The sequence below is a fragment of the Chlorocebus sabaeus genome, chromosome 8, assembly GCF_047675955.1.
Source record: "Chlorocebus sabaeus isolate Y175 chromosome 8, mChlSab1.0.hap1, whole genome shotgun sequence".
Classification (NCBI taxonomy): domain Eukaryota; kingdom Metazoa; phylum Chordata; class Mammalia; order Primates; family Cercopithecidae; genus Chlorocebus; species Chlorocebus sabaeus.
Genome location: NC_132911.1, coordinates 71,021,827 through 71,047,006, shown reverse-complemented (window position 1 = coordinate 71,047,006; position 25,180 = coordinate 71,021,827). Strand labels below are relative to the sequence as shown.

The window sequence follows — 25,180 nt, the reverse complement described above, 5'->3', positions numbered from 1 at the left end:
AACATTGAGACTGTTATTTAACCTCTCTGAACCTCAATTTTCTTATTTATAAATAAGAAAATTTTGGCCAGGTATGGTCTGTCACACCTGTAATCCCAGCACTTTGGGAGGCCGAGGTGGGCGGATCATGAGGTCAGGAGTTCGACACCATCCTGGCCAACATGGCGAACCCCGTCTCTACTAAAAATACAAAAATTAGCTCGGCGTCAGGGCACATGCCTGTAATCCCAGCTACTCCGGAGGCTGAGGCAGGAGAATCGCTTGAACCAGGGTCTCGGAGCTTGCAGTGAGCTGAGATCACACCACTGTACTCCAGCCTGGTGACAGAGAGACTCCATCTCAATAAATAAACAAATAAGAAATAAAATTTCATTAAACGGGCATAATAGTATTTTCTGAAGGAGTTGTGATTTACTGACATATTGCATGTAAAATAATTGCAAAGTGCCAAGCCTCAATAAATTCTCTTTACCTGTCAGCACTCAGGCACACACAAAATTAAACGAAAACCTTCAAGGTGAAAACAATACGGGGTCACCTGCATCAGTGAATCAGGATGCCTGAGAGATGCATAATCTTGCCCCCACACTGAAGAGTCTTAAGGGATTTTTTTTTTTTAATTTTTTGACACAGAGTCTTGTTCTGTCACCCAGGCTGGAGTGCAGTGGTGTGATCGTGGCTCACTGCAGCCATGACATCTGGGCTCAAACAATCCTCCCACCTCAGCCTCCTGAGGACTACGGAGGCATGCCACCCTGCCCGGCTAATTTTTATTTTTTTGTAGAGACAGGGTTTTGCCATGTTGCCCAGGCTGGTCTTGAACTCCTGGGCTCCAGCGATCCACCCACCTCGGCCTCCTAGAGGGCTGGGATTATAGGTGTTGAGCCACCACACCTGGCCTTTAAGGGACTTTTGACACAGATGTATAAAGGTGAATAATCATTCTTTTTACAATCTTCCCCTAAAATGATCGAGGTGTGTCTGACCATCTTTTGGTTTTGCAGAATATTAACTAATTTTCCTTATAGTTCCCTTTATTCTACAGTTAAATGTACTACAGTAATCTTGAAACAGTGATTTTCTGCTCTGAGATTGGGGGATGAAAGATCTCTTTGTAAAGATATGACAATACCTATTAGTTAAAATGATTTTTAAGACATTCACAGGTCAAAGACCAAACAAATTAGAAAGGTGTGAGGGTTGAGAAGTCAGCTGCCTAGCTCCTGGAATCAGGCTGCCTGAGTTCAATCCCTGCCTCTGATACTAACCACATTACTTCTACAAGCTACCTAGCTTCTCTGTGCCTCAGTCAGTCTTATTATAGTTGTTGTGAAGGTAAAATTATATGTACAAAGAGCCAGAGTGATGGATACTAAGTAATATTCAATGGAAGTTATTATTGTAATTATTATAATAGCAGCATTTCCCAAAGTGTATTTCAATATCCATCTGAATCAGAGTTTTGCATAATATTTAAGAGATTGGTTGAAACAAAAAAGGGGACTACATGGTGTTTTTGTTTGTTTTTGAGGTGGAGCCTCGCTGTGTCGCCCAGGCTGGAGGGCATTGATGTGATCTCAGCTCACTGCAAGTTCCGCCTCCCGGGGTTCACACCATTCTCCTGCCTCAGCCTCCCGAGTAGCTGGGACTACAGGCGCCCACCACCACGCCCTGCTAATTTTTTGTATTTTTAGTAGAGACAGGTTTTCACCATGTTAGCCAGGATGGTCTCAATCTCCTGACCTCGTTATCCACCCGCCTCAGCCTCCCAAAGTGCTGGGATTACAGGCGTGAGCCACCGCGCCCGGCCGACTGCATGGTTTTAAAAAATTCTCTTATCTTATATCCTGGATTTGAGGAGGTTGAGACTGCAGTGAGCTGTGATCACACCACTGCACTCTAGCCTGGTGACAGAGCGAGACTGTCTCAAAAAAAAAAAGATATCCTGACTTTGTATAAGACAGAATTTCTCAAAGTCTTTAACACACTGAGGCATACTGTGAATCACCAAGAAACGATATAACATGAAACATTTCCAAAACAGACTTTATCATAAAGCCTTTTGTGTTTGTGTGCGCGCGTGTGTGTGTGTGTGTGTGTGTGTGTGTTTAAAGATATGGGGTCTCATTCTGTTACCCAGGCTGCAGTGCAATCATAGCTTACTGTAGCCTCAAACTCCTGGGCTCAAGTGATCCTCCTGCCTCAGTCTCCTGAGCAGCTGAAACTAAAGGTGCAAATCACTGAGACAAGCTACCACCACAGAGCCCCTTATTAGAGGACTATCGCATCTGATTACTTTGCACATCTTGGAAAATGAGAACCTGGAGTAATATTTGTATGCAACTGTTGAGATAATTGCCTAAATTACAAATCACGTTTTATTCTAATATTTCAATATGTTATTCTTGCTATATAGTTTAGTGACAAACCTGTCCATGAAGCCAGCAGCTTCATTATCAAGGTTCTTTTATGAAACTTTTCAACTATACCATATGCTTAAAAGCTCTGTGTTACAATTCCCCACATCCTGCATTGTATTCAGCCAGTACCTTGAATATTATTGCTATAAAAAGCTACTGATTTTATACTGTCCTTCTAAAGCTTACAAGAAAAACTTTGACTTTATGCTATTTTTATAAACTATTAATATTAGAAAACTCATTATAAAACTCACCTCCCCTCCATTAACAAAATCCAGAACAAAATAAAGCTTTTCAGTTGTTTGGAAGGAATAATGCAATCCAACCAAAAATGGATGTTTCACATTTTTCAAGAGCACATTACGTTCAGCCATAATATGTTTTTGCTGGAAAAAAGGCAAAAGATCAATTGTATTATACACTAGAAAACAACTCTCTTAATTGAGAAAATGGGCTTGGGAGAAGCAACAGCTATTTTATTTTACCTCTTTTCGGTTGAGAACTATTTTTTTCTGTAACACTTTGACAGCATAAAATTTTCCATCCAGTTTCCGTTTTGCAAGAAGAACCTGTTATAGTTAAACATTAGTGTACACTATTAGAAATTTCAATTTTTGATAGAAATAATTCACTTGTCAATACATCAATACTTCTTAAATTTTGTAAAAAGAAGTCCGTAAGGGACCTAGATCATGTTTTTGTTTTAAAAATCAAGTAGTCAGGCACCATTTCTTAGTCACTTAATGTGTTGATATTTGAGATTTTTAAACTAAATTTAAGTGCCCAAATCTACACTGCTTGAGAACTTTGTGTGTGTGTGCACGCATGTGCTCCAGCCCTGAATCCTGAAGTCTCCTGTACTTTGAGAAGAGAATACTGACCGTAGAAAATACTATTATAAACTTCACGGCTATATTAACAAGGATAAGAAAATGTTTTTTAGGTAATCAAAACGTACTCTTTCATACTGAGACCTTTCTTAACAGGTTTTAAATTCAGAAGAGTTCAGAGGAAAAAGTGCCATGGATTTCTATAGTGGGCTGGGTCGCACGCAGAGGCTTTAAAGAATCTGAAGAAATCTAGAGTATCTTGAAGTGGTACAATTTTGACTCACTGCAGCCTCGACCTTCCCAAGGCTCAGGTGATCATCCTGTCTCAGCCTCCCAAATAGTTGGGACTACAGGCGTGTGCCACCATACCTGGCTAATTTTTCAATTTTTTGTAGAGATGGGGTTTCGTCATGTTATCCAGGCTGGTCTCAAACTCCTGAGCTCAGGCGATCCACCTGCTTCAGCCTTACAAAGTGCTGGGATAACAGGCGTGAGCCACCGCACCTGGCCTTCTTTTGTTTTATTGCACTTTGTTGGTTTCTAATCATTTTGTGGGATTTTAATTTTTTTATTAAACATAGCATACATATAGAAAAACTCATCACTACAGCTCAATAAATTGTTACAAAGTAAATATAGCTATGTAACCAGTATGCAGTTCAAAGAAAAAAAAACCCCTGCCAGTAGCCTAAAGCCTGTCTTTTGCTAAATCCCAGTCACGACTCACCCTTCTCCTTCTCAAAGGTAACTAACTACTACCATGTCAACTTGAAATAATACAGATAACTTTTGCCCTTTTTTGAATTTCATGTAATTAGAATCATATGGAAAGTTGTCTGTCTTAATTCTTTTACTCTAAATTATATGAAATATTCATTAACATCGTGGCACATAGCATAGTTCTCATATTTTCTGTTATGCAGAATATTCCATTAAATGACACACTACAATGTATCTACTCTCTTGCTGATAGATTATTTATGAATAATGATGCTATAAGCATTCCTGTATATACCTTTCCTAGTGGATATTCATTTCGGTTGGATATGTAACTAGGGAGTAGAACCAATGTGTCATAGGTAACGCATATACTCAGCTTCAAGAATTAACACCAATTTTCAACAGCAAAAAAACCCAAAACACCTGACCAGGTGTGGTGGCTCATGCCTGTAATCCCAGCACTTCGGGAGGCCGAGGTGGGCAGATCACCTGAGGTTGGGAGTTCCAGACTAGCCTGACCAATATGGAGAAACCCTGTCTCTACTAAAAATACAAAATTAGCAGGGCGTGGTGGCACGTGCCTGTAATCCCAGCTACTCGGGAACAGTAGAATGACTTGAACCCAGGAGGTGGAGGTTCCAGCGAGCCGAGACTGTGCTACTGCACTCCAGCCTGGGCAACAAGAGCAGAACTCTGTCTCCAAAAAAAAAAAAACCCCACCTAGGAATAAATCTAATTAGAGATATGCAAAAATTCTAAACAGAATACCATAAAATATTATTGGGAAAAATTAAAGATGAGCTACATTAACAAAGTAATATAGCACGGTCACGGATTTGACAACACAATATTGTAAAGATGATAATTCTTCCCAAATTGATCTACAGAGTCATTGCCATCCCAAAAAATTTGAATAGAATTTTTGCAGAAATTGATATGCTGATTCTGAAATTTATATTGATATGCAAAGGGCTAAGAATAGTCTCTTGAAGAACAAGAAGGGAGGACTTAATTCTGTTGCATATCAAGCTACAGGTGTCACAACAATGTGGTACTGGTGTCAGGATAAACAGATAGGCCAATGAACAGAAAATGAAAAGAAATGCAATCTAGAAACAGAAATACAAAACTTAAAATCTAAAAAGAGGGTGGGCTCAGTGGCTCATGCCTCTAATCCCAGCACTTCGGGAGACTGAGTCAGGCAGATCACTTGAGGTCAGAAGTTCAAGACTAGCTTGGCCAATGTGGTAAAACCCCGTCCCCACTAAAAATACAAAAATTAGCCAGACATGGTGGTGTGTGCCTGAAATCCCAGCTACTCGGAAGGCTAAGGCAGGAGAATCGCGTGAAGCTGGGAGGCAGAGGCTGCAGTGAGTGGAGATAGCACCATTGCACTCTGCACTCCAGGCTGGGTGACGAAGTGATACTCTGTCTCCAAAAAAAAAAAAAAAAAAAAAAATTCTAAAAACAGGTCTGTGAAGGTATAAATAGTGGATACATAAGGTGGCCCTGGAGATCAGGTGGCCCATCAGATGGCGAAAAAAGTTTTTATAAACTGTATAGGATCAGCTGGTTATCCACATGGACAAAAATGAACTGTGATGCTATGCCTCCCATTATATGCAAGAACCAAATCCTGGTAAGACTCTAGATCTAAACATTAAGTTTCCAAAAGATAATGCCTTTTTTTTTTTTTTTTTTTTTTTTTTGAAATGGGGTCTTTCTATGTTGCCCAGGCTGGTCTTGGACTCCCGAACTCAAGTGATCTTCCTGCCTCAGGCTCCTGAGTAGCTGGGATTACAGGTATGTGCCACAATGCTTTTGTTTTTAATGATAGAATTTTGTTTTTAAAGACAGATAATTTTTTTTCTTAATGAGAACTATCTCTAGCATTCCAATAGAATTTTGGGGATTTAGAGAGCAGGATTCATTTCTAACTTTCTATTGCTTATACTAGCACAATACTCAGCATGTAGCAGATAATATGTATTTGCTGAGTGAATAAACATACATGAGTTTAATCGCATAGCCACAGTTGCTAGTCTTAAGGAAACTCAGAAAACAAACTGGAGTTACCAAAAGCTACAAATACAGCAAAATATGATTAAACACTTACATATTCCGTTTTTACTAAAGACTGAAGTACAGTGCAAAAAAGCACTTAAATATATTTGATGATTCTGATAACTTCATCTATGATGCTTTCCTGTTAACCCTGGCCTTAAGTGATTATCCTTCCTTGGTATGGCTATACTGTCAAATTACATGATTCATCTGACACCGTAAGAAAATAAGCAGGGTCTTTACACATTCATTTCCTTCTCAAACTGTTATTTACACAGCTGCTCATTTTGGTCTTTCCAACTTTGGCTTAAATAGCATGTCTTCTGAAAAGCTATGTAAGTGGGAATCTTCCCTCAGCTGCCTATTGTCCTTTGTCATTTCACCCTATTCTTCATCTCCTGCACTGCTATTATTATTTGTACTTATTTACTTGACTGAATATTTTTAATTGACTATTCCCCCAACCCTAGATTGTAAGCACCACAAAGGTAGTAACCATGTCACTACCTGGTTAGAAATTCTGTAATTTTCTAACCAGGGTCCAGAAGGGTACCTGGCACATAGTAGGTGCTCAACAAATACCTTCTGAATAAGTGAATTGTATTATAGAATTTGAGTAGATGCCTTTTCTCCCTAATTATTGTTAGTATTTTGAGGGTGGGGAAAGTATCTTAATTCCATTTCCTGCAAGCCAAAAAGTCCTGTGGCTCCCACCCATAAAGCATGAATTCCTTAGGTACTTATTTACTGAATGAGAAAATAAAAACACTTTAGGCTGGGGATGGTAGCTCACATCTGTAATCCCAGCACTTTGGGAGGTCAAGGATGGGAGGATCACTTGAGGAAAGAAATTTGAGACCAGCCTGGGCAAGAGAACAAGGCCCTGTCTACAAAAGAGTGAAAAAATTAGCTGGGCGTGGTGGTGTATGAGTATAGTCCCAGCCACTTGGGAGGCTGAGGAGGGAGGATGGCTTGAGCCCAAGAGTTCATGTGTGCTATGATTGTACCACTACAGTCCAGCCTGGACAGCAGAGTGAGATGCTGTCTCTAGAGAAAAAACAAAAACAAAAACCAAATAAAAACCTCACAAAACACTCTTACCTTGCCAAAGCTGCCTTTTCCAATAACTTTTAAGAAATCAAAGTCAGTTGGTTTGGCACTGAAATAAATCAACAATAAGAATTAGCCTCCTAGAAATTGGAAAGATTAACTTTTAAACATTTCTTAGCATTTCCCTCTTTAATAAATAAATGTTAGGCACAAAACACTTCAGCCTAGTAACTCCAGCTTTCCTGCTGAGCATTTCATCTTTCATATATAGTAGGTAATATGAATAGTAATAATATCTACTCTCTGATTAGATAAGGCATTTCATAACTTTAAGCCTCATTAAGTTCTGCTTAAGAGGAACTTCAATAATACTCTCTTTGAGAGAAAAGGATATATGCATATCCTATATGTAGAGTTTTGAACTCGAAATAGCTTCTATCTAAACCTATTTTATTAACCATGGCCCAATGTTGTTGAGGAAACTGAGTAACTACATAAATTAGTGATACATTCTAAGGACTATATAGCATGTGGTAATTCTTCTGAAAATGAAACTGTTAGTTGGAACACCTAAAGACGCTAAGAATAATTTCTGATGGAGAAAAAAGTCATTACAGTGTTTCACATATAAACCACGTATTGTATGTTAAAGATAAAAGACTTCTTAGCTTATTCTCATGGATGGCAATACAGGAAAGCCAGGAACAGAAAAGCAAGAGGGAATACTAAGACTGCCCTTTTATTTATGTTAACTTAACCTATCAAGTAAAAATAGCATTGGCTGTTAGACAAAAACACATGGAAGCAGAAAGGGGAGCTTAAGCAGCCAAAAGAGCCGTTTCCTCCAACCCGGTCTGAATTCGTAAGTTGTATGGGAAGAGGGGAATAAATCCATTTGGATTTGAAATTTGCTTAATTATCAAAAAAAGAAAAATAGTTAATTCAAATATGAGAGTAAAACCAGAACTAGGTTAAATAATGACAGGTAAAGATTAGTGAGATAAACACTTAACTATATTTAGATGTTTTTCTTCTTCAAAAACCTGCTCTCTGGACTATTTTCTTCTTTAAAGATATGCAGAGGTACCGAAATAACTTTGTAAACAAATCTAACAGTGAAAAACATGCAGATCCCTCAAACATAATAAATAGGTGAGCTGAGGCCATGCTCCAAGCCCCGCTGTTAACCGCTGGGGATTAACCTTAACTGAAAGCCAATTTCCATTTTTGGCCAGGCACAGTGGCTCACGCCTGTAATCCCAGCACTTCGGGAGGTTGAGGTGAGCGGATCACCTGAGATCAGGAGTTCAAGACCAGCCTGCCCAACATGGTGAAACCCTGTCTCTACAAAAATACAAAAATTAGCCAGGCATGACGGTAGGTGCCTGTAATCCCAGGTATTCAGGAGGCTGAGGCAGGAGAACCTGGGAGGCAGAGGCTGCAGTGAGTGGAGATCGCACCATTGCACTCCAGTCTAGGCGACAGAGCAAGACTCCGTCTCAAAAAAAAAAGAAAAAAAAAATTTCCACTTTTTGTGCTGCCATTTTTGTTCAACGCTATGAACAACAGAAAAGAATGCTTAAAACCAAACTTCCAGTTAGCATCCTATTTATCTGCTTTCCTTTGAAGCAAAAACTCTTCAAGCTAAGTTTTGAAAACTCCTTGTCTCTACCTGCTGTCCTCTCCTCTAGTTCTCTAGTGAACCCTTTCTGATCACAGTCTTATACCAACTACCACATCACTGAAACTGCTCATTAAAAGTCACCAATGACTTTATGAAATCCAGTGGTCAATTTTCAATCTTCGTATTACTTGCCCTATCAGCAACATTAACAGAGTTAATTACTCCCTCCTCTTTCAGGCACTCTTCCCCTGACCTCAGGCAACTATATTCCTGGTTTTTCTCTCATCTTACTGACTGCTCTTTCTCAGTCTCTGTAAGCAGTACTTTCCTGACCTCATAATGTTGAAGTGTCCCAGGACACAGTCCTTGGACCACTTCTCCCATCTGCCTATAATCATTCTCCAAGTAGAGCAAAAGGGTAGAGAAAGGGTAGGAAAAGCCTACAATGAAAAAACACTTCAGAATAAATGTAATATGCCTGTAAGGATAATTAAGTAAGTAAGGGCGGCAAGACCACATTCCTCTTCCAACCCATGGCAGACACTACTAATCAATTAAGTCTGGGAATATGGGGAGAAATTGGGTAAACAAAGTTTAATAGCCTTTAATATTCTAATGTCCATTATGACTCCTCTGGAACAAGCTGGCTAACAACAGGAGTGCACCAATTACACCAAACACCAGCAGAATGTCAATTAGGCCTGCAAGGGTGCTTTTTCTCAGGGAACCTCACAGGACTTATGGTCCTTATGGTCCCTTGGGAAATATGGTCTACTAATTTTACACACACACACACACACACACACACACACACACACACACACACCCCCCAAGAAAACTGATGATAAAACAGCAGAACCCAATTAACAATTTGTGGATTAAAAGCTCCTTAGGGCTCTCCTAAAGCAATGAAAAGCTGGAGCAGTAAATCAGTCAAGCATACGATAGCACTGTATTCACTGTAACTATGGTTATATTTCAAAGGCCTCCAGTTAAATTAGTGTAATTATACATATCTGCATACTCTCAAAAAAGATCTTCCTAAAATTCAGTTAAAAAATTGTTTGGAACAAATTAAACATACTGAGGATTTCCAGATGGTCCCAGGTTGATGTTCTGTGAGGTAGAGTGTAGCTGTTAAGATGGGGGGAAAAAAACAACATTCTTATTTGAGCATCAAAAATTAATTAATGTTTTGAAATAAAATATTTATAACTGTATCAGAAATATTTGGTTTGTTGCCATGTTAAAGAAATCCAAGGTCCTGATTCTCAGTAAGGGTATAGACTTAACTTGGAAATACACATAATTGACAAAAACATAATCATTTTTCTCATGGTAATTTTCAAGAAATGTTGTAAGAAAAAACGTAAGCCAGAAATCAAGCTCTAAGTTGGCAAATGAATGAAATAAACTGAGGAAAGCTCCTTGGAGGAGGTGGGTATTGAAACCGCAATTTAAGAGGGATCACTTTTTAAAAAACTGGTTAAAAATGGCTTGTTTTTCAAGTTTTCAAATAGTTTATCAAAGAAATGATAGGATGATGACAATGATGATCGCAAATACCGGGTTTTCAGTTTTAATTTGATGGCAGGTAAATACAGACAAAGCAAACATAGAAAGCAGTGCTTTTCTTTTCTTTTTTTGAGACAGAGTCTCACTCTGTCGCCCAGGCTGGAGTGCAGTGGCGCAATCTCGGCTCACTGCAAGCTCTGCCTCAGCCTCCCGAATAGCTGGGACTACAGGTAACCATGCCCAGCTAATTTTTTTGTATTTTTAGTAGAGACAGGGTTTTACTGTGTTAGCCAGGATGGTCTCCATCTCCTAACCTTGTGATCCGCCCACCTTAGCCTCCTAAAGTGCTGGGATTACAGGCGTGAGCCGCCGCACCTGGCCTTTTCTTTCTAATTTTAGCACTGTGGTAGCGCCAACATTTTATATAGGCTTTTCTCTTTGCAACAGTTAACACAGTAAGCTTAAGCCCTGGTATTAATTTAGAAGCAAATCTTTATTTACCTAGTATGCTATAAAGAAATGTAAGTAATAAAAGATTCTAGTTCACTAATAATTAGCTAAAATTTTAACTCAAAAATCCCAGATTAATCTAGTGATCCTATTAGAGTGAGCATTTTTTATAAAAGCCAAGTGTAAGTAAATTCTGCTTCACATAAATAAACTTTAAAACTCTTTATACATTCAGATAATTAAATCAGTTATAAATGTTTCAAAAATGTATACGTTTATGAGTGTTCTATGTAATTATACTTCATATAAGCTATAAATATAAAAAAGCTTTTAAAAACTTCTCTAATCAGAACCAATCTTTTTTTTTTTTTTTTTTTTTGAGACGGAGTTTCACTCTTGTTGCCCAGGCCGGAGTGTAGCAGCCCCATCTTCACTCACTGCAACCTCCACCTCGTGGGTTCAAACGATTCTCCTGCCTCAGCCTCCCAAGTAGCTGGGATTACAGGCACACGCCACCACGCCTGGCTAATTTTTGTATTTTTAGTACATATAGGGTTTCGCCATGTTGACCAGGCTGGTCTCGAACTCCTGACCTCAGGTGATTTACCCACCTCAGCTTCCCAAAGTACTGGGATTACAGGCATGAGCCACTGCACCCGGCCAAGAAAATTTTACCTTATCAAACCTCTTATTTTAGACACATGTAATATATATTTGTACTTAAATTCATTCCAAATTTATAATCTCTAGAATATAAACTATTTTTTCAAATAAAGGGCAAATAATCTCATCCTTCAAAAGTTCTTAAGTTTCTGAGTGGGAGCGGTGGCTCATGCCCGTAATCCCAGCACTTTGGGAAGCTGAGGCAAGTGGATCATCTGAGGTCAGGAGTTCGAGATCAGCCTGGCCAACATGGTGAAACCCTGTCTCTACCAAAAATACAAAAATTAGCTGGGCGTGGTGATGAGCACCTGGAATCCCAGCTACTAGGAAGGCTGAGGCAGAAGAATCCCTTGAACCCATGAGGTGGAGGTTGCAGTGAGCTGAGATAGCAGCATTGCACTCCACCATGGGCGACAGAGTGAGATTCTGTCTCAAAAAAATAAATAAATAAAATAAATAAGTTTCTTATGAAAAAACAACATTGGCACCAGCATTGTAGTAACAATTCAAATTTATTTCCTATTGTTACACCTATACATAAAAAATTCATTAAATGAGATTAGTCCTGTTGTGGCGTAGTTTTAACATAAGAGTAGCCTTTAATGTTTAAATATTACAGTGTTCCTTTCTACTAAGAAACTGCTATAAAATAATCAAACAAATAAATACTAAAAACGGAAGAAAAAAATAAATATTTCAGTGTTCCTTTGACTCTTACAATGTAATTCAAACTGAGTTGTAACTTTAATACACTTATTCTTTTAATGAATGTGCAGATAACTGGTTTAATTTTCCATTCAATACATTTTTCTCATAAAGATGAAGGAAGGCTGGGTGCAGTGGCTCACGCCTGTAATCCCAGCAATTTGGGAGGCCGAGGCAGGCAGATCACAAGGTCAGGAGTTCGAGACCAGCCTGGCTAACACGGTGAAACCCCATCTCTACTAAAAATACAAAAATTAGCTGGGCATGGTGGTGCACACCTGTAGACCCAGCTACTTGGGAGGCTGAGGCAGGAGAATCGCTTGAACCCAGGAGGAGGAGGTTGCAGTGAGCCAAGATTGCACCACTGCACTCAGCATGGGCAACAGAGAGACTCTATCTCAAAAAAAAAAAAAAAAGAAGGAAGAGGATTAAATATAGTGCAGTTTAAACAACATGAACAACTTGTCCCCTGAAGTATGTTAATATGTAATTCAATTTTATTATTTAGGCAAGGATTTCCCTAATGGAGCACATTTCTGAAATGATGAAAATTATTAGAATATAAAATTAGATAACTGTACTTACTATTTCTGAAGACAATATCCAGTCACTAAATTGAGGGTGAGGTAAAATTTCTTAACAGAATGAATACTAATTGAGATCATTTAAGTTTCTTGACTTCCCTTGGCCTCTATTTTTCTCTGTATCAATAAGGGGGTAGGTCCAGATGCCCTCTAAAATATTCCAGCTAGGAGTTTCACTTAATTATTCACTTAAAAGTCCTTAATAGGCCAGGCACGGTGGCTCACACCTGTAATCCCAGCACTTTGGGAGGCCGAGGCCGGCGAATCACAAGGTCAGGAGATTGAGACCATCCTGGCTAACACGGTGAAACCCTGTCTCTACTAAAAATACAAAAAATTAGCCAGGCGTGGAGGTGGGCGCCTGCCAGTTACTCGAGAGGCTGAGGCAGGAGAATGGTGTGAACCTGGGAGGTGGAGCTTGCAGTGAGCCAAGATCCTGCCACTGCCCTCCAGCCTGGGCAACAGGGCGAGACTCCGTCTCCAAAAAAAAAAAAAATCCTTAATACATAGTTACAGTTATATGACAAAGTATGGCTTTTTCCTTTTTTAAAAAGAGATTCTTTTTATCAGTATTTTAAAACCTCAAGGGATTCTAGTGGAAGTTTCAGAAATTATGGATGGAAAAAGAAAAAAAGGAACAAAACTCAGATTTAAAGCCAACAGTGGCAGAACCCAGAAATCTCTCAGCTTGGTTCTGTCTTCAAGTTGTCTGCAGTTGTCTTCCACTGCAAGGCAAGATAGTCTTCAAATAACCTAAACCTACCCAGTCTCACATGAGTAGCAAGCAAAACACGAAAAATCATGATTGCATAGATTTTAATCTTTAAAACATTACTTGAATACATTCATTTTTCAATTAAAAATACTAATAGCTGGAAAGTGTCAAAAATATTAGGAAAAGCGTTTTTTTAAAATCCATAACCTTATCAATATATAATTTTGCAAATATTTACACTACTTTCATATAGTACTTGCATATTTTTTAAAAACTGACTAAATCATACTGTGTGAATATGCATATACATTTTAAATACTGATTTCGCTTAATATATCGAAGCTTAAAATCTGATCTTCAAAAATAAAATGCATAACATATATGGACAAACACTAAGTGACTGGTAAATATTTAGGTTGATTCTAGTACTGTTTTTAGCAGATCATACAGAAATGAACATCTTTTGCTTTTTTCTGTGTGGATTATTTCATTTGCATCAATTCCTGATGTGAATTGTTTTCCAAAGGAGTTGCAGAAAATTATGACACCAATGATGACCAAGGGTGCTTGTTTTACCTTACTGTTATCAGTTCTGCAATATTTTATTTACATTTTTATTGATTTGAGAGAGCAATAAAAATCTCTCTAAGATTTTCATTTGCTAATAGCATCAACGTTGAACATTTTCCTCTATGTTTTTTACTAAGAGTATTCCTTCACGTCCCATTTCCTCTTATCTACTATAGTGTTAAGTATCATTCTTTTCAAAAACCCATTTGTATGAGCTTTTCATACATACGTTATCTCTTGTTATGCCTTATTTATTATGAATGTTTTCCTGGTTTGTTGTTTCTCTTTTGACCAGCTACAGAGATTTTTTTTTTTTTTTTAAGTTTTTTACATTGTCCTAGGAGCAACCATGTCACAGATGTAAAAGTTAGATTTGTTCTCTTAACTGAAAATCTTGGGGTATCTGAGAAGGAAAATTACTACTTTCCAGCAGTCACAAAAAAGGAGTATGTCTTTTTTCAAAATGAAGATTTCAGCCCTAGGACACTAATATTCCAATGCACCATGTTATCTTTTAAATCACAAAAACAGAGCCATAACAGAATTAACAGGCATTATAAAGAAAAACTGTGTTTCAACCCATCATCTCTGATTTTCATGTACATATTTAATAATAGTTGTTTAAAAGTTTGAATTATGTAGATATATTTATATAACATTTATAATAATTTAATTGCTACAGAGTAATACTTTGAGTTAAATTATTACAATTTACCTCTCCCACACAACTAAGGTAAATGTTGAAAACATCTTCGTAATAAGGCACAAGCCTATTTTACTTATTGCCATCACGATTTAGTTTTAAAAACAACACTGGCCAGGCGTGGTGGCTCACGCCTGCAATTTGAGAGGCCAAGGCAGGGGGATCAGGAGGTCAGGAGTTCGAGCAGCCTAGCCAATATGGTGAAACCCCGTCTCTACTAAAAATACAAAAATTAGCCGGGCGTGGTGGCAGGCACCTGTAGTCCCAGCTACTAGGGAGGCTGAGGCAGAAGAATCACTTGAACCCGGGAGGCGGAGGTTGCAGTGAGCCAAGATCGCGCCAATGACTCCGGCCTGGGCAACAGTGCGAGACTCCATCTCAAACAAACAAACAAACAAAAAACAAAACAAGGCTACCCTATTCTGTTAGGAACACATATTGATTATGTACATACATCACAGAAATAAAAGTTAGTTGATGCCAACTGGTACGTGTGTACTGACTGTTCTGTATAGAAAATCCTGACAATGCAGAGGAAGTGGGATGTAATGTGGTTGAGAAGGCCTTTTCTGTTGGCCAAAATTCAAAATAGTTTCAAGTGTGGCAGTAACGATAAAATAAGACATAAAGTGAAGAAAGCAGAATATAAAATTGTATATACTGCATAATTAAAATCAGGTAATTTTAAAACCCTATACATTAGAGAAGATTGGAAAGAAAATTATCAGAATGTTAAAAATTTCTAGGTGTGGGTGCAATAATATGGGTAATACTTTTCTTTTTACCTACTATTTTCAAATTTGTCTGATTAACCTATATTACTTTTTAGTATAAAAAGTACTCATTCTATATGTTTTGTAAGAAATAGTGATCTGTGGCCTGGGTGCAGGGGCTCATGCCTATAATCCCAGCATTTTGAGAGGCCGAGGCAGGTGGATCATTTGAGGTCAGGAGTTCGAAACCAGCCTGACCAATATGGTGAAATCCCATCTCTACTAAATGCAAAAATTAGCCAGGCATGGTGGCAGGCACCTATAATCCCAGCTACTGGGGAATCTGAGGCAGGAGAATCACTTGAACCCGGGAGGTGGAGGTTGCAGTGAGCTGAGATTACGCCACTGCACTACAGCCTGGGTGACAGAGTGAGACTCCATCTCAAAAGAAAAAAGAAATACTCATCTGTAAGAGATATGTGCATTTGTTTTTATGCGTTCTACATAGTAGAAACTCTACTATGGATGATATTACTTCATTTGAAGTAAGTGTCTTAAAGCCACTAATTTCATCTTTGGGGAATGGTACTTTTTCTATTAAGAAAGAAAATTCCTCTTAATACCTTCTGAGAACTTCTTTCATCCTCATCTTCAGATGGATCTGACTGGTGTTTTGGACTGTCCATTTGAAGGAATGCTCTGACATCTGGACTAAAAACAAAAATTAACTTTATTACAACTTCAAAAGCATTTCTACAGCGTTTCTCCCTTTTAAAAGGAAAATCAAAATAGAAATAACTATATTAGCATTTACAGTAAGAAAGTAAAACAGAATCCATTAATATTCATTATTATAAATATAATAAGCAAATTAATGTTTTAAAAATAGAGAAACAGACAAATGGGCAAACATATAAACAGGAAGTATATGGAAAAGAAAACCCAAATGACAAGCAAATTTGTGAAGATGGCTAACTTCACTAGTAATCAGAGAAATATAAGTTAAAATGATAATGAGATATCATGTTATGTCCATTATCTGGCAAAGGTTAGAAAGACAGACAATACCAAAAGTTGGTAAAAAAAATAAATAAATAAAAAATAGGGTAAGAGAAATGCTCAAATACTGTTGGTGACAATGCAGAATGAAGCAACTTTTCTGAAAAAGCAATCTGGCAACACTTGGTAAAACTGTATATGCATTTTCCCTGGGCCCAGAAATTCTAATTTTTGTGGTAAACCATAGAAAAAATTATGTGCAGGTCCAGTGAAAGGCATGTAATTATAATGTTCATAGCAGCATTTTCTGTAACAGGAAGTTAGAAGCAAAATAGGCATTTATCACCAGGCAAATGAGTAAGTCAACTATGGTAACTGCCTACAGGGAATACCAGTCAATAGTCAGAAGCAAGAAACTATAGCACAGTACCATTTATATATATATATATTTTAAATACTCACAGACACAAAACATCAGTCTGTTTACTGAAGATACACAGATATATAAGGACAAATGTCAAACACATTAAAGTGGGTGTCAACGGGGGGATAAAGAAATGGCTATGAAGATGAAGGATGAAGAGAAAAAAATGGACTAAAATTAGAGATGGCCCACAGATGGACTCATGACGACTGTGGGGAATAATTAAATCTCCATACCTGGCACCTTCTCCCCAGTCTGTCCTTAATTATTTAATCAAATAATACATATTATTTGTAGGAAACTTGAAATTTGAAAAATTATTTTTAAAAAGAGGAGGCCTTAGCCAGGAGTAGTGGCTCATGCGTGTAATCCCAATGCTTTGTGAGGCTGAAGCAGAAGGATAATTTGAGGCCAGGAGTTAGATACCAGCCTGGGCAACATGGCAAGACTCTGTCTCCACAAAAAATAAAAACAAAAAAACCCAGGCATGATGGTGTGCACTTGTCATCCTAGCTACTCAAGAAGGCTAAGGCAGGAGGATTACTTGAGCCCTGGAGGCTGAGGCTGCAGTGAACCAAGATTGCACCACCCTATTCCAGCATGGGTGACAAAGCAAGAACTTGGCTCTAAAAATAAATAAACAAAATAGGAAAAAAATAAAAATAAAAAGAATTGGGCTGATGTAAATGTAAAATGGTACAGCCACTGTGGAAAACAGTTTGGCAGTTGCTTGAAAAGTTAAACGCAGAGTTACCTTATGACTCAGCAATTCCAAACCTAGGCAAAGACCCAAGAGAAATAAAAACATATGTTCACATAAAAACTCATACATGATTCCTCACAGCAGCATTATTCGTAATAGCCAAAAAGTGGAAATATCCCAAATGTCCACCAATAGATGAACGAATAAACAAAATGTGGTGTTACCCATACAATGGGATATTATACAGCCATAAAAAGGAATGGAGAGCACTAACACATGCTGTAACATGAATGAATCTCACAATTATGCTAAATGAACAAAGGCAAAAAAAAAAGTCACCTACTATATACTTTCATTTTAATAGGCAAATCTGTACAGACAGAAAGTAGAATAGTGGTTGCCAAGGGTTGGGGGAGGAGAGATCCTTGGAGGTAAAGTTTCTTTTTTAGGGGGATGAAAATGTTAGATTAGCTTTGAGGTGATAGAATTAGTGATGACGGTTGTAAAGCATCGTGAATATACTAAAAACTACTGGGCTGGGTGAAGTGGCTCACACCTGTAATTCCAGCACTTTGGGAGGCCAAAGCGGGTGGATCAAGAGGTAAGGAGTTCAAGACCAGCCTGGCCAACATAGGGAAATCCTGTGTCTACTGAAAATACAAAAAATTGCCGGGTGTGGTGGCACGCACCTGTAGTCCCAGCTACTCAGGAGGCTGAGGCAGGACAATCTCTTGAACCCGGGAGGTGGAGGTTGCAGTGAGCCGAGATGGCACCATTGCATTCCAGCCTGGGTGACAGAGCAAAACTCTGTCTCAAAAAACAAAAAACAAAAAACTACTGAATTATACACTTTAGAATAATTTAAATGGTGAATTTTTAACTTAATAAAAAAGGTTTATAAAATGTAGGGGTGGGGATTTTCAGTCTTACCACATAGAAGCAACCACAGTTAACATTTTGGCATATTTTATTTCAGTCTTTTTCTCTGCACATTTAAGATCACAATATATTTAAAATTTCACTTTAAAATTACATCATAAACATTTCCCTGTTTTGTTAAAAACTTTGTAAACAATCACTTTTGATAGATGCATGATACATAACATGAATGTACTAAAAATTACTCAATGATTCTTCCACTTGAGGGTATGACTTCCAACTTTTCATTACCATAAACAATGCTGCAGTTGACAATCTTTGTGCATAGTATCAGAACTCTACGACTTTCAGAATAGATTTTTAAAAATAAAATTACTCGTCTGAATTATAAACCATTTTACAGTATTAAACAAATACAGTTTGTAAGACTGATTTCCAGAGCAGTTGTACCAATTTATACTCTTCTAGCAGTATATGAACATCCTGAAGACTCTCAGGCTTGATTAGCATTAAATGTTACATTTTATATTAACATCTTGGATAATTTGATGTGCAAAACTGTATTTTAAAGAGGAACTACTCAGTATCACTTTCAGTAAAAAGTGAAATGCAAAATTAAAGTAACAGTAAGATACCATTACCCACTCACCAGAATGGCTAAAATGGAAGACTAACAATACTAAGTGTTAATGAGGTAAGCAACATGATTTCATATGCTCATGGAAAATGTACAACAGGTAAATCACTTTGCAAAACCATTTTGCATTATCCACTGAAGTTAAACATATACATACTCTACAACCCACAAGTTCTACTCCAAGATACATCAGAAATGTTGGCACATGTGCACCAAAAGGTATGTTAATGGCAGTATTATTTATAATAGTCAGAAAACAGGAATATTAGTATCTCAAATGTCCATCAACAGTAGAATGAATCAACTGTGGTATACTCATACAATGGAACATTATACAGCAGTGGAAATGAACAAACTATAGCTACATGCAACAACATGGATGACTCTCACATTGCTGGGAAATAAGCCAGACAGAGAACACATATTGTATGATTCCATTTATATAAAGTTCAAAAACAGGGAACACACTAATCTATTTTGTTAAAAGTTAGGCTGATAGTTACCTTTGGGAAGGAAGAAAGAAAGAGAGACTGAAAGAGGATGTGTAAGAGATCTCAGGGGTGTTCATAATATTTTCTTTTTTGGCCTGGGGGGATGATATAATTCAGTTATGTTTATTTCTCATAATTTATTGAGCTATACAGTCCTGATCTGGGCACTTTTCTCTTTGTTATACTCAATAAAATTAAAATAAGGTATTTCTGCTTCCATTTCATTTCTTAAATACATAAGGAAATGTTTAGTTTCTCTGACAATAAGCCATTTCTGTGTCCTTCTTTGTGAACCATTCAATGTGCTTTGTCCTGGTTTTTTTATTGTTGTTTTTTTTTTTTTGGTGTCTTAAGTGTTTGCATGGGCTCTTTCTATGTTAAATGTATTTATCTATCATCCTTTATCATGGAAAGCTTTTTCTGTATTTTTGGTTTTCAATTTTACTTACTTATGATTTGGGGGTTCAAAAGTTTTGTTTTTTTGCTTTTGCTGTTTTAGAGATGGGTCTCACTCTGCCACCCAGGTTGTACCGCAGTGGGATAATCACGGCTCACTGCAGCCTAGATCTCCTGGGCTTGGGTGATCCTCCTACCTTACTACCTCAGCCTCCTGAGCATTTGGGACTACCAGCACATGCCACCATGACAGGCTGATTTTTTGCATCTTTTCTGTAGAGAGGGTTTGGCATGCTGCATGGGTTGGTCTTGAACTCCTGGGCTCAAGTGATCTACCTGCCTTGGCCTCCCAAAGTGCTGGGAGTATAGGCATGAGCCACCGTGCACAAAGTTTTTATTAGTCAAATTTTTCATTGTTTTACTCTGTGATAATGTCATGCACTGACAATATGCTCAGAAAACCCTTTTTCATCCAGAGATGAGAGAAATACTAACATTTTATTCTAGTTTGAAAATGATCTTAAAATGTTTTTAATAAAGTCATCTTAAAAATCAGCTTTTCAGGCCAGGCATGGTGGCTCACACCTACAATCCCAGCACTTCAGGAGGCCGAGACGGGAGATAACTTGAGGTCAGGAGTTCGAAACCAGCCTGGCTAACATGGGGAAACCCCGTCTCCATTAAAAATACAAAAATTAGCAGGTGTGCTGGCACACACTGTGGTCCTAGCTACTTGGGAGGCTGAGGCAGGAGAACTGCCTGAACCTGGGAGGCAGAGGCTGTAGTAAGCAGAGATCATGCCACTGTACACCAGCCTGGGCGACAGAGTGAAATTCCATTTAAAAAAAAAAAAAGCTTTTCTCTCTACTGAACAAAAGTTTTTTTTTTTTTTGAGATGAGTCTTGCTCTGTCGCCAGGCTGGAGTACAGTGGCATGATCTCGGCTCACTGCAACCTCTGCCTCCCAGGTTCAGGCGATTCTCCAGCCTCAGCCTCCCAAGTAGCTGGGACCACAGGCACGCGCCACCACACCCGGCTAATTTTTGTACTTTTAGTAGAGATGGGGTTTCACCACATTGGCCAGGATGGTCTCAATCTCTTGACCTCATGATCCACCTGTCTTGGCCTCCCAAAGTGTTGAGGTTACAGGCATGAGCCACTGTGCCTGGCCAGAAGAAAAGCTATTTTTAAAGTGTATTTCCTGCTGGGCACAGTGGCTCATGCCTGTAATCCCAGCACTTTGGGAGGCAGATCATCTGAGGTTAGGAGTTCCAACCCAGCCTGGCCTGTTGATGAAACCCCATCTCTACTAAAAATACAAAAATTAGCTGGGTGTGGGGGCGCACACCTGTAATTCCAGCTACTCAGGAGGCTGAGGTGAGAGAATTGCTTCAGCCCGGGGAGTGGAGTTTGCAGTGAGCTGAGATCACACCACTGCACTCCAGCCTGGGTGACAGAGCAAGACGCTGTCTCAAAAACATAAAAAATAAAAATAAAAAATAAAGTACATTTCCTTAACAGTAATAACAGGTACACAGGAGGGGCTCAAGATACACTTGCTGACTGGCTTCTCTTCTTGCTCTCTTAAATTTCTACTATTTTAAGAACGGCTTGATGTTCAAATGAAGAGCATGAAAATTAAAAGTTCTGTTAACAACAGAAAAGATCTAGAAAATAGGAAATGTGGGCCAGGTGCAGTGGCTCACGCCTGTAATCCCAGCACATTGAGAGGCTGAGGCAGGCAGATCACGAAGTCAGGAGATTGAGACCAACCTGACCAACATGGTGAAATACCGTCTCTATTAAAAATACAAAAATTAGCTGGGTGTGGTGGCACACACCTGTAATCCCAGCTACTTGGGAGGGTGAGGCAGGAGAATCGCTTGAACCTGGGAGGCAGAGATTGCAGTGAGCTGAGATTCTGCCACTGCACTGCAGCCTGGGTGACAGAGCAAGACTCTGTCTCAAAAAAAAAAAAAAAAGGAAACATCACATTTTGCTAAAAAGATAATGTCAGTTAAAAAATTAAGCTTATCACACCTGTAATCCCACCACTTTGGGAGGCTGAGGTGGGCAGATCACGAGGTCAGGAGATTGAGACCATCCTAACACTGTGAAACCCCGTTTCTACTAAAAAAACAAAACAAAAAAAATTAGCCGGGCGTGGTAGCACGCCCTGTAGTCCCAGCTACTGGGGAGGCTGAGGCAGAAGAATGGTGTGAACCCAGGAAGCGGAGCTTGCAGTGAGCTGAGATCGCACCACTGCATTCCAGCCTGGGTGACAGAGTGAGACTCCTTTAAAAAAAAAAAAAAAAACTAGTTTAAAAGACTCTTGGCTATTTTTGGGGTGCTGGAAATATCTTTTATCATGAATGGAATGGTGATGGTTACAGGGTGTATATATATTTCAAACTCCATTGAATTGTATACTTAAGAATTGTATATTTCACAGTATAAGGTTTTGGAAACTGGCAATTTAAAATAATCCAATTGCTTTTAGTTGAATTTTAATGCAAAATATAACATACTTATAATACTGCACGTCAAGATTCAGAATGAATACTTAGTATTTATTATATAGTCTTAGGGGTTCTGAATAACTTAAAATACTAGGAGAAGTAATAACCACTACCATTTATTGCATACTTATTCCATGCCAGCTCTGTCAAAGGAAGAGACAAATTCAAGCTTTGAATGCATGACTTACATTTCACACAAGCCAGTAATATGCCAATTCAAAGTAATAGTAATCTCCAGTGTATATAGCAATAATCAGAGACTAGAAGGGTGGGTCTAAGGTGAAGGTAGCATAGCGCATATCCCCAGGAAAAGGCATAACATTTAAGAAAATAATTAAACAAAGAGCCAAATAAAAAGACTTTTTACTGAGGAACAGACTAGACAAGGGAACTGTGAGTTCAGGTATCCTACCAAATTTCATGCCCTTCTGCCACCTGCCAGAGGATACCTGTTCTTACTGCACTGCCTAATGCTGGTGTGACCACAGCTGTGAGACTTGCTTGACCCTTGCCCTACCTGGGAGCATCAGGGGAAATCCCTGACCAGAAGACCTTGTCAGAGGAAATCCAGTTTTAGCATTTTAGTAATTTAGTAAATTCAATTAAGTAAATTTAAAAAGCAGGTCAGAGGGCCTGTTCAGAATAGTAGAAGGCCTCTGTGAGCTATAAAGAACCATATAAATGATAATCATCTTTTTTAGAACAATTATTCAAAAATACAGTTCTTCAGTGTTGTGGTTCTGAAAAGACTGTTAAAGTGTGTCATATTTACACCATTGCCCATAGGCAACCTTTAGTTTACACAGATAGGTGAGCTGCGGAAAAGCTCTCCAAATATTTATCCTCTTCATTTCCTCTTAGAAAACTTTATACACACAAGTATTATAACATAAATTACGAAACACAATAAATGTAATGAATACTCATAAAACAACTACCAGACTCAAAAATGAAAACACAAGCCAAACCACAGATCTACCAGTGTTTTTGTAGGTATTTCTGATACAACCCTCCACCTTCCCAGCTGGGAGCTACTGGCCTACAGAAAGAAGTTTAAGCCTGTCAGCAGGCTTAAACTTCTGTGTTGAGAAAGAATGGAGGCCTCATGTGGGTCAACAGAACACTGCCCCAAGTGGAACAGAAATGGTGGCACATGTGCCCAACCCCAGACAACTCCTTCAACTTCCTCTTCTTTCCCAAAATCTACTCAGCTCCAGTCACCATGAAATGTTAAGTGTCCTGACGGTTCAGGCTTTCTGTATCCTTTTACGTCTGGAATGTATTCTCTTTCTTTCTCGAATGATTACACATCCTTTAAGTTGCAGGAAGCCTTCCTTGACCTCCTCAAGAAGAGATGCCTACACCTTTCTCTGCTATCTTCTAGCACTTGTATCATAAAAATTATCCAGCTTCAATTTCTTGTTTATTAATATATGCCTGTCTCTCCCACTACACTGGGAGCCTGTGCCTCTGGAAGGTAGGGATGACACTTAGCTTTATATTCCCAACGCAAGTAGCAGGTACTTAAATGCTTTTTGAAGGTATAGATAAAATATACTACCAAATAATTAGCAAGATGCTTTATTATGCTAATTCATTTCAAGTTTAATCTATACAACTAATGCAAGTACAAAAGTAAAAAAGAAAATAAGATGAAGAGAAAAGGGGAGAAAGAGTATCAGGGAGAAAATGCTCAAGGAAGATTTTACAAACATATATAGCACAGTAATGTTTCATAGAACAAACAAAATTTATGTAAGGATTATTATTCGGTATTCTTAGGTTTGGTGTGAGTGTCCCTTTAGAACACAACAAAAATTACTTACTGGTTATAAAGTTCTGGATGCCTAACAAGGTTCTGAATGAATTCATTTAGTCCTGCTCTTCTTTGTTTAATAAAATCTGGAAGAGAAATATAAACTATTAGGATTATTTGTATCAGACTATGCAATTATCATCAACAGTTATATAATAGACAAGCACAAGATAGTAAATTTTGATTAAGAAGCTATTTTTAAATACATGCTACTTGTCACACAAAGAATACATACTTAGAAATTATATATTATATGAATCATTGTATTTATATAATATATAATTATATATTACATATTACATATATGTAATTATATACTAAAATTAAAACTAAGCGGACAGTTTATCTCCAAAAAGAAAGTTCTCAAAAACTGCCTATTATGGACTCTAAATAGACTAATTACAAAAATTGGAGAAGCACATAGATTTGTCCAACTCCTCATGTACTACCAGACAAGGAATAAAAACTAACACTATGACACTGATGACTGAAAATCACACAAATTAAAAAAAATAAAGATTTCTGGAAATCCTTTGCAACTGGGGAATAATGATTAATTGGTTAACTGAGTATCACCAAAACTCTAGTTTAACTTCCACTGCGAAAAACAAACAAAAAACTTAAAAAAATGCACAGGCATACTTTCCTAACAAGTAACTGTCCAGTATTTTCTTTTTTTAAATTTTTCTTTTTTGGTTGAGACAGGGTCTTGTTCTGTTGCCCAGGCTGAAGTGCAGTAGTGTGATCTAGGCTCACTGCAACCGCTGCATCCTGGGCTCAAGCAACCGTCCCGTCTCAGCCTGCTGAGTAGCTGGGACTATAAGCATACACCACTATGCCTGGCTAATTTTTGTATTTTTTGTGGAGACAGGGTCTCACTATGTTGCCCAGGCTGATCTTGAACTCCTGGGCTCAAGCAATCCACCGTCCTCAGCCTCCCAAAGTGCTGGGATTACAGGCATGAGCCATTGTGCCCAGCCTGTCCAGTATT

General features: G+C 38.3%; 1 protein-coding gene across 7 annotated transcripts in view; it reads right to left on the bottom strand.

The window, feature by feature from the left end:
- The window catches only part of SGK3 (serum/glucocorticoid regulated kinase family member 3), a 142,779-nt gene that overhangs the window by 22,446 nt on the left and 95,153 nt on the right, over nucleotides 1–25,180 (bottom strand). For all 7 annotated transcript variants that reach the window (XM_008000790.3, XM_008000787.3, XM_073018130.1 and 4 more), the window contains 6 exons: nucleotides 24,200–24,275; nucleotides 15,950–16,037; nucleotides 9,793–9,842; nucleotides 7,136–7,193; nucleotides 2,906–2,989; nucleotides 2,675–2,806 (listed from right to left, as the gene is read on the bottom strand). In XM_008000790.3, the coding sequence (XP_007998981.1) occupies nucleotides 2,675–2,806; nucleotides 2,906–2,989; nucleotides 7,136–7,193; nucleotides 9,793–9,842; nucleotides 15,950–16,037; nucleotides 24,200–24,275 (488 nt within the window). The remainder of the gene's footprint in view (nucleotides 1–2,674; nucleotides 2,807–2,905; nucleotides 2,990–7,135; nucleotides 7,194–9,792; nucleotides 9,843–15,949; nucleotides 16,038–24,199; nucleotides 24,276–25,180) is intronic.